Genomic DNA, 10,674 nt, shown 5'->3' on the forward strand with positions numbered 1-10,674 from the left:
AATGCACTTTGCATGGACACTTGTTTAGACATATGAAAGAAAATCACTGCACTTGTGAAAAAAAAAATGTACAGCATGCACACACGGGAGAAGAAAATGAAAAGAAAGGAAGTGCCCACGGCGTACTTACAATATTCGGAGAGGAGGTGGTCGAGCGGGTGCATCTTGTAGGAGGTTTGGAGTTGTCACAGCTGGATAGAACGACATCCCGCCATCTGCCACCAGTCAGGGTTTTGTTTCCCCCGACTGGTGGTTATGGAGACACAAGTTCTGCATTAGCTGTTTATTCTGAAGAGGTGGTAGCATAGCATGGCGTGGCTATGTCTCGTGCTGATACAAGTCCCAGGCGAGGGGAGCCCAGAAGGCGTGCCAAGCGGGTGTGCGAGTGGGGAGAGACTCCCAGAGGGCGCCGTCCGGGTGAGCGCGTGACACAGGGTCAAGTGTTGAAGCATTGAAGAACAGGGTCGGGAGTCCCTAACGATGGGGGACGTGGCTAGCTAACCCTGGTGCCTCAGACTCCCTCTTTCTTTTTCTCTCTATATATATACCTTTCTACGTCTCTGCCTCCGGCCGGGCCACCCCAGAGAAAAGGCCCGGGCGAAGCATGACTTCGCAAATCTAACTGAACTGAACTGAATCTCTGCCTCCAGCCTCCAGGCTAGGACAGTGGTAACGTGTCGGCCTCTCATCCGAGGGGTCGGCGGTTCGCGCCCCGCCCAGGCGCGAGAAGTTGCAATTGTCGCTCGGAGGTTACTGCTGTGGCTGGGCACCACGGTGGGTAAGGACTAAGCTCTGTCGCGTCAGTACTTGCTGACACACGGTGATCGAGTCGACATTAGTCGGCACTGGCCGGGCTCACCCATAGCCCGGGCGAGGCTCAGCTTCGCATATGACTTATCCTTATTATCTCTGCCTCCCCCTTCTCTTTCTTTCTCCCCCTTTCTCTTTCTCTTTGCGACTATCTCTCTTTCTCTCTTTATTTCTATCTCTCTATTTTTTTCTTCTCTGTCTTTCTCTCTCTCTCCTACTCACTCACTAACCCACTCTCCTCCACTCATTATCAGTCCCTTCCCTTACCCTCTCCTTCTCCACTCCACTGTTTTTCACTAGCCGTCACCAGTAAATTCAAACTACACAACATAGGCCTTTTTTACCTTTTATACTCTCACTATCTCTCCCTACCCCCTTTTTCTTTATTCACTATATATCCCACCCCCTTTCTCTTTCTCTCTCTGTCTTTCACTCACTCTCTCAATCACTCCTCCCCCCCTCCCTCTCTCTCTCTCGCTCTTTCTCTTTCTCTCTCTCTTTGCGACTCTCTCCTTCCCTCCCTCACTCTATCTTTCTCTCTACCCCTCTCTCTGTCTCTGAAACCCCCTTCTTTCTTTCTCTCTCTATCTCTTCCCCCTCTTTTTTTCTTCCTTTCACTCTCTCTCTCTCTCTCTCTCTCTCTCTCTCTCTCTCTATATATATATATATATATATATATATATATGTATATATATATATATATATATTGTGACTTTCACTTACCTTCCCTCACTCATTCTATCTTTCTCTCTCCTCCTCTCTCTATTTCTCTCCTTTAATTTTCCTTCTCTCTCTTTACCTCTTGCTCCTCTCTTTCTCTCCCCTCAACCCTCCATTGCTGCCCCCCCCCCCCACCTTTCCTTTCGCTCTCTATCTCTCCCCTCTCTCTTTCTCTCCCTTTCTCTCTTTCACTTTCTTCCTCCCTCCCTCTCTCTGCCTTTCACTCCCTACCCTCAATCCCACTCTCTTATTCGCTAACTCTCATTCTCTGACTCTCTGACTAGCCCTCTCCTCTCATTATCTTTCTCTTTTTCTCTCTCTCTGATTCCCCTTTTCCCTCTCTGTCTACCTGTTTTTAAGTGTGTGTTTTGATTGATTTTTCTTTCTCGTTCACTTGCGGTATTGACAGTGACGCTCAAGAGGTGTGAAAGAGACAGGGGCCCTCCTCCATTCTTTGGCCATAAAGGAACGGCTTTTTTATTTTATTACTGAACGCTTTAAATGCTACGAACCTCAGTTGTAATAATGCAGTTGTTGTTACTGTGGCATAGACCTCATCAAAATATCCACGCATGATTTTGAAAAACACTTTTTACAGTGCATCAGTCATCCAGATCAAATATCTGTATATCAAGTTCATTATTATTATTATTTTTTTTTTATAATAACGTATCGGTGGGGCTGCATCGACGATATTCATGTGTTTCAGGGCACAGCATGGTCAAGCACAGAAGCATGCTGGGTTTATTGGTATCGCTCTGTCTTCGAAGAATCGATGTATCTGAATCGTTTTAGCCAAATTTCTTGTATCGATGCATTGGTGTCGCCTTAGACAGTTCTGTGTATCTATGCCCATCACTGAATATAATGCAGCATGATTTTTACTTATTGAAACACTTTGGTTTCGGCGAAAAGAAAAATCTCATTTCATTAGGTGTTTAGCTGCTACTAGATGGTGTAGCTCCGAGAATATCCTTGTTAATTGTGTTGTTTAAATAAGGGAGATATGCCGCCATACCTCCATAGGTGTTGCCATTTCGATAAACAATTCTAAAAAGGCACATTTGATAGATATTCCACCTCCATAGGTGTTACCATTTCGATAAACAATTCTAAAAAGGCACATTTGAAAAATATTCCACTACAAAGCCAACGACTACTAATACTGCGTGATTTGCAATCACTTATTTGGAGAGAAGGCAATATGAAATGGCTTGCTTCGTTTCTAAAATAGATATCATTATACTTATTGGTTATTTCTTACAAACAACCTAGGGTTTTCGCCCCATTCATGGAAATACTAGTTACTCTATGTTTACATCGTACTGGTTGCCAGAAGTATGAAAGTGGGTTCCAGCATGTGTACTCAAATATAATTCCGCAACTGTACTACACACAGAGGTAGGGTACGACCAATTTCAAATCAAATAAAATTTGCCGATGTTAGACGGTTCCGACGGTTAGTGAATTAAGTCAAACCGAAATCCTTTAATCATTATTTATACGGCTACTTTTAAACATTAATGCTTCGTACTTGATACACATACAGGTCTCTTCGTAAGTTACAACATATGACCGGGGAGTGTCGATGGAAGCCATATTTCATTTGTAAAAGTACACAAAACTTACGTTTTTTTTTTTTTTTTTTTTGAGATTTCACATAATACTTCGTCATAAAATCACTGATATTACTTTTTTCTGATATCGATATAAAACTGTTCTGTGGATATTTACGAACTCATACCAATCATCACTGTCATTATCAAATGCCATATTCAATATTGCAACAAACAAAAGTCCATACAGGTGTACCAGTCGCATATTAGCTGCGTACCTCCGCTACGTGTTGGCGGTTCTCGCGTGCGCCGCTCAAGAAATAACTCGAACTAGGCTCTAATAGTTGCTTAGTAGTTTCCACATTCTTGTACCTATTCAATAGCCTAGCTAACTCCATATGACCCACTTTTATTTCCCATGTTGCCCCCCACGCCCGCGGGACGGTCCCATAGAGGTGGTATGGCTAGCATTTTATGCTTATTTACTTATTGGCCAGCCATGATGCGTGCGCGTGTGTGAGAAAGAGAGAGAGCAGGAGAAGGAGAAACGAAGTGAGAGGGGGGTGGGGGAGGAGAAACGCAGTGAGAGGGAGAAAGCGAGAGAGAGAGAGAGTGGGGGAAGGAGAAAGAGAGTGATAGAAAAAGAGAGAAATCGGGGGAAGGAGAAAGCGAGAGAGAGAGAGAGTGGGGAAAGGAGAAAGAGAGTGATAGAGAGAGAGAAATCGGGGGAAGGAGAGAGTGAGAGGAGTGGAGGAGAAAGAGAGTGAAAGGGGGGAGATAGAGATACGCACATGTGCACACGCACACACGCAACCCCCCCCCCCCTCACACACACACGCACACACACCACGTGCGCTCGTGCACGAATACTTATGATCACAGGCAAACGCACGTATTTCTACATATTACTGTTATATTTCACAGCATTACTATCTACCCTCAGGTCGAAAGAATGCCCATCTTCTGTGCGCCGGCATTGGCGGTCAGATCGGATGGCACCTGGCCTACCACTACCCTGAATTCGTGTCCAAAATGGTTCTGATTCACTCTCCTCATCCTTATGTAATCCGCCAGCAAGTCAGGTCTTCATGGGCGAGCTATCTCAGAATCTGGTATGGAAGTGGATCTGTCTACTTCTTATTACTCTTTTGGAAGCATTGCAATTATTATAATTATTTTCTCTACCATTGTTACTTCCTACAGTTATCAACCTTATCATTTTCATTATAATTACTACTACATTTACGTTTATTCTCAGTGGTGATATGACTAGTAGTCATATCACTATTGAGAATAATCTAGTACCCATTACTGATATTACTTTTTTGTCCTTTTCAACTTCATAATCCTTCTTTACATGTATGGCTTTTTCTGCATCGTAATCTAGTTAGTTATGATGAGAATGAGAATGACTACGACAACAATAATAGTAACGATATTCATGATGATAATGATAATAACGCTAATCAGAATAAAGATGATGATAACGATGATGATGAATATGTGATGATGATGATGATGAGGATAATAATGATAATGGTAATAAGGATAATAACAATAATAATGATGATAAGAAAAAGGATGATTATAATAATAATAATAAGCATATAATGATGTAAGTAATTATAATAATCACCTTAAGGGTGATAATAATAGATATTAGCAAGACCCAGGATCAGAGTGAAAGAAGTATATTTCATAATCTGTCAACTAATGACTGCTAATTCTACACATCTCGATTTTTCTTATAGTACCTTAAATTAGCCTTTTTTGTAACAGACCTACATTATGTGAAATCATTTCTAAGAATTTTAGAACAGGCTTGACATGGTAGAAGTCCTCAAGTAGCCAACTAAAATTTCATTTTTATTTATTTTTTACGTTTTGTCTATTTAGTTTTAAAAAGTCTAACTAGACAATTTTCCAAGCAATAAGCGACGCATGCTTCTTCCTTTTAAAGAAACGTGCCCGAATTCATTTTCTGCAGCACATGGAACGCCTAAAGAACAATACCTTTCATTCATTCATTGAGTGCATTGGAGCAATTCCACACGAGAATTATTCATGCATAAACATAATCGCCCACTCTTCTCCTCCGTAGGGCTATTTTGATGATTATTCAATGAAAATTTAACAATTAAAATCATTATTTTCCATCCTTTTTGAAAAATGAAAAGACTAAAACGAATAATAAACCCTATGTACTTTTTTCTAAAAATAGAATCGCAACTTTTGTGACGTAATCAAAATCAGACGCCATGACACCCCGAGTTGCTACTGATCTAGCCTTTCTGCTGAAAGAGGGGGTGGAATTAGTGAATGGTAGTGTAGGGAAGGAGATAATAGAAACGGTAACAAATAAAATACTTAAGGAATTTTAGATGCCGGCACATTGGACTGATTTTACAGGCGATGATTATCAGCGATTATTTGTAGGTCTATATCGTAGCTTGTATGTGGATTCAGTTTTGTAATTCTCATGCTGCAGCTTAGAGATGGTATAATAAAGAAGTAAAATAAACAAAGAAGACATGGCACATTTGAATGTATCACAACACGCACTGCATAAAATATATTTATATACATATAATAATGATAATAATAGAAATAATAATAATGATAATACATAAACATATACATATGCATATTTAATTTAAATGACATGTACATAGTCTCTAGAGTATTATTTTGTGGCCTTTCTTTTTGATCATGCGAGATTCATAAATCTTATTATTCAAGATGCGCATTTTGAAATAGGTGCGACACCTAACATGTTAATTAGATACTGGAAATTCTCACAGTTCACCATTTTCTTTCCACATGAAATTACCCACTGTTTTGCTCCCTCCTTCGGAAATTGGTGATAAAGAACATCCATAGGGCGGTCCCAAATTCTGCAGCCAACCACCTGAACAATTACAGGGTATTGCGGCTTTACGCGCGGCAGTCAGTCAAGTGAGCAAAAACATTACATCCAAGAAAGACCACATGATGAGCGTCGAACACCCAGGCTTAACCGCCATGCGCGAGACTTTAGTGACTCTTTTCGTTTCTTTTTTTTTTTTTTTCTAAACATCACCCATTATAGGGTGGAATGAGCTTCGCAGAAGCCACCCGTTTTGTGGTCACTTTATTTTAGTAATCTTTTATTGAGAAGGGAATAACTTTATTTATGTATCTTCAGTAAGGTTGACGAAGCAGAGCTTCGTCTTTTTTGAGGGATTTGACTAATGTTAAATGCATGGCCTTTAGTGGTGGGCATCGTCCACAGCGACGTCGCCTGCCCATGACATCAGGAGACGCCACCCGTCCCGATGATCCAAGGCGAAAAACACCAATCCCGGAGCTGTGCCCCCGGCTACCCGAGAAGGCAGTCGGACGCGGCCCGCCCAAGACGATCGACGATCACGAAGTCTCCCTGAGAACGTCCCCTTCCACTCCTCTTGTCGGAAATCTCCCCAACGCGAAGAGAGTGGGGCTGAAGAGGGTGCCTCACAAGGTCCGCTCCCGACAGCGCCGACGAAAGGGCAGCACCAGCAAGTGTCCCAGGAAAGCCAGGAGACCCCGCCAGGAACCGACGAATCGCCCCGTCATGCCAAGAAGTGTCCACGAAGCCCCAGAAGGCAACGCGAGCCGAGATATCCTTCGGGATCGGGGAGAAGAGGAACGAACGTAGGTGGCATTCGTTGAAAGGGTCCGAGAAGATAGCAGACGTCGTTGGAGTGCTTGCCCTGAATGGAGTCCGTTGAATAGGAGGGAGAGATGTCACTGCGGCCGCCAGAAGAAGAATGCTTAGTGCTTACACTACGCACACACGCATCGATGAGGCATCCGTGTATTCACATAAACCTTAGCACAGTTAATATTCTATAATGATTATAAAGGAGCATATTTCCTGTTTATTGAATCCATGTTTGGATCTGACGAGAAAATAGTTATTAGTTCACATTCATATCATGATTATATATAAGAATTTTGATTTGGTGATAAAAGACATGCCTATTTTTATACGCATACACATATAGTGTAAATAGACGTGTACAGGCAAAAAGGAAAATAAGAAGTTGCATGAATGACAGAAGTGGAGAGCGAGCATATATATAAAGACTATCAGAAAGATTTTTTTTTTTTTTTTTCAAAATATCAAATATACATTACATGTATTGAGAGTCGGTTCTTAGACTTTGCTATTCACCCTCCTGGGAACCACCTAACTAACAGTTGTTTGAGTTGAAACAAGTAACCACGTATTTTCTCACTAAACTAGTCGAATTTGGATGCGTCTTCCTATAGAAACGCCTAGACTATGAACAGATTTTAGAACAAGATAAAGGACATTCAGAATAACCGACAAGAATTATACAAATTGTTCCATAGCACACACACAATGATGAAGCATCTTTACATTCTGTAATGAAGAATATGATGTAGCATGTGTGTTTTGTTTATTGAATAAGAGTTTGGCTCTAGCAAAGAGAAAAAAAATGTATTTCTTTAATTAGATCGATTAGGCACTGTTAGATGCCAACACCTGAATACAAAGGCCGCAACACTTTTACATTGTTCGATATTGACTCGTAGTCGCTACAAAACATGGTTTCGCCGGTCTTTTTCTGACATACAGAGTTTTGAAAAAAATATCAACATTTACTTGTCCTAGTGCCTGTAATTTATTGATAAATCAAGATACAGATTTTTTCCATTGCTATTTTTGAGCCAAGTTTTAGTAGAGGAACAAAAAGATTTTGTAGACATTTATCCAAAGAAAGCTAATAACACATCATACGACTGTGACACGCTTGACATTCTTATGGAGTCGTTTCATGGACATCATGATGGATTTCAAATTTTACCCACGTACTGACCACGTATTTGACATACTGCAAAAAATGTACGAATCTTTACTCACCCTTATATATATATATATATATATATATATATATATATATATATATATATATATATATATATATATATATATGTATATGTATATCTATCTATCTATATATATATATATATATGTATATGTATATCTATATATATATATATATATATATGTATATGTATATATATATATATATATATATATATATATACAAATTCTATCAAGAAAAATACGATGCAACATATAATTTATGAACATATAATTCCCAATCTGAAACGTATGTGAATCACATCTGAAAAAATATTATATGATTGGCTGCCCGGAGTGTGTCACTTTGTATAAGAGTAGAGTCAAACAAACAAGAAGAAAGAAGTTTCACCAGGTTCCAAAGAGCAAACATGTTTGAGGATGCATTGATTAAATTGCATCAAGGAGTTAGGGGATTTCAAAAATATAAAGACATACTTATACATAATATAAATCTATGTATATCTGTCCATCAGGGTGTGTGTGTATACTTATACGCATATGTGTGTGTGCGTATAAATAGCTATATATGTATGCACACACACACACACACACACACACACACACACACACACACACACACACACACACACACACACACACACACACACACACACATACACACACACACACACACACACACACACACACAAATACGGCTCCCGTTTCCCTCCTTAAACTGCCACTCTTGTGCTCCTTTATCCCTTCCCTCCTCCCTTCCAGCTTTTTTCTGGAAGTCCTCCTGTGTCTTCCCCATCCCTCTTTTCATACCCGTCCCCATATCCTCTTTAAATCCCCTCCGTTTCCCCTTCCCCATCTCATTATTTTCTTTAAACCACCCCTACCCCCTTCCTTTTTTATCTTTTCCCCCTTCCTCTTCTAACTTCCTCACCCCTCGAATAATCATGTAAATAATAAATATGCATAAACGGACGGTCTAACTACCTGTGTTATGCATTTGTCTTGTATAATAATAATAATAATAATAATAATAATAATAATAATAATAATAATAATAATAATAATAATGTTGAAAATAATAAAAATAATAATAATAATAATAATAATAATAATAATAATAATAATAATAATAATAATAATAATAATAATAATAATAATAATAGTAATAGTAATAGTGATAATGATGATGATGATGATGATGATGATGATGATGATGATGATTACAGCAATAATAAAAAATAATGTTTATTAGTTGTGTAAATAAATATGAATATACTAATGGTCTAACTACGGCAATACAATGTACTTGCCTCGAAGAAAAGGAATAACAATGATAATAATAATAATGATGATATTAAGGATGAAGAATCTTCATTATCGGTCATGGTGAGCCCGAATGAAATGGGGAAGAGAAGGGCTCCACCCCTCAGGTCCCCATGAGGGCTAGGCAATTAAACAAGGGAATACCGTGCCCATGGCTCCCGGAGGCCGTTCGTGACTGATACGAAGCCACTATTACTATTACTATTACTATCCTTTCGCCATGTTTCTCACACCTTGGGAATGGGATAGAAGAAGGGGATGAAGACGATACGGAAGAGGGAAGAGGGAGAACAACAGACCAAGCAAATTTAGTTGAGGCGAAGGCTGAGGCCTAAGGTTGAGGTGATCAATATTACCTTTATCATCATTATCATAATTGCTATTATTATTATAATTTACTTATTACCATCATCATCATCACAACTCAAACAGCTGGCGCCTAGACACGTTTGAAACAAGGCTGATCATGTGGTAGGCTTTGAAGATCGTCATAATTTTAGTTCATACTTTTACAGATACATATTTGTGTACGTAAGTTCCTCAAGCTAAAATGATACAGTTAAATTACAGAAAAAAAATGTTTCTAAAAAAAATAATAATAATAAAATATAAATTTATTAAGTGAAGAACGACGTCCGGAGTAATCATGCAATGTGCTAGTTGTACAAACTCGTTCTGTAGATATTTGCTAACTGACATTTTTAAAAATTCTATACATATTTAATTTTTGTGCTTTATGTTACATATAGAAATTATTTGTGTCCAACTTCATTTTAGACATTACGATTTTCGTTTCGTTTAAGACAGAAAATGTTATGATTATGTAATGGCAACAAAATCAATTATAAAAAAGGGGACCGTCTGGTCTGTTTTCGCCATTTTCGCCCACCATGCAGAAATCGAGTTAAAAGTATTTTCAAGGATTTTCAGGGCCTACGATTCTCCCACCCGACCCGTTTTTTAGGTGGCAGCGGCCCTTTTCGATGTCTACCGAAATATTTTTTTTATTTACTTTACCTGACGTAATGATTAGATATATTAAAAAATATTTTTTTTTTCATAAAAAAATAAACTTGATACACCGTTCATATGGAGCATTTAATTTTCTTTATGTCTTCATCATATATAGTTAGTTTGATCTATGAGCAAAATAGAGCAAACCTCCCTCCCCAAATGGGGGTCGGATTATCAAATGATCTGGATCACCACCAAAATTTTACGGAATACAAGTTAGGCTAAGACAAACCGCATTTTTTTCCTGTCCATAACCTTTTGAGTTAAAAAAGAAATCCTAGTTCTGAACCATGGACAAGATCATCACCAAAGTGTCCATGGTGTCTAAGTTAGTTGATAACAAACAAACAATCAACAAACAAACAAATGGAAGTAACA

The 10,674-nt window shown here is 38.9% G+C and overlaps 1 protein-coding gene across 4 annotated transcripts in view; it reads left to right on the forward strand.

The window, feature by feature from the left end:
• The window catches only part of LOC113828041 (epoxide hydrolase 4), a 112,547-nt gene that overhangs the window by 75,860 nt on the left and 26,013 nt on the right, over nucleotides 1-10,674 (forward strand). For 3 of the 4 annotated variants that reach the window (XM_070121495.1, XM_070121496.1, XM_070121494.1), the window contains one exon: nucleotides 4,030-4,198. In XM_070121495.1, the coding sequence (XP_069977596.1) occupies nucleotides 4,030-4,198 (169 nt within the window). Of the gene's footprint in view, nucleotides 1-4,029; nucleotides 4,199-6,338; nucleotides 7,206-10,674 lie in introns of those variants that run through there. The other variant, XM_070121499.1, reaches the window with a different exon arrangement.

This window comes from Penaeus vannamei, chromosome 1, assembly GCF_042767895.1.
Source record: "Penaeus vannamei isolate JL-2024 chromosome 1, ASM4276789v1, whole genome shotgun sequence".
Lineage (NCBI taxonomy): Eukaryota > Metazoa > Arthropoda > Malacostraca > Decapoda > Penaeidae > Penaeus > Penaeus vannamei.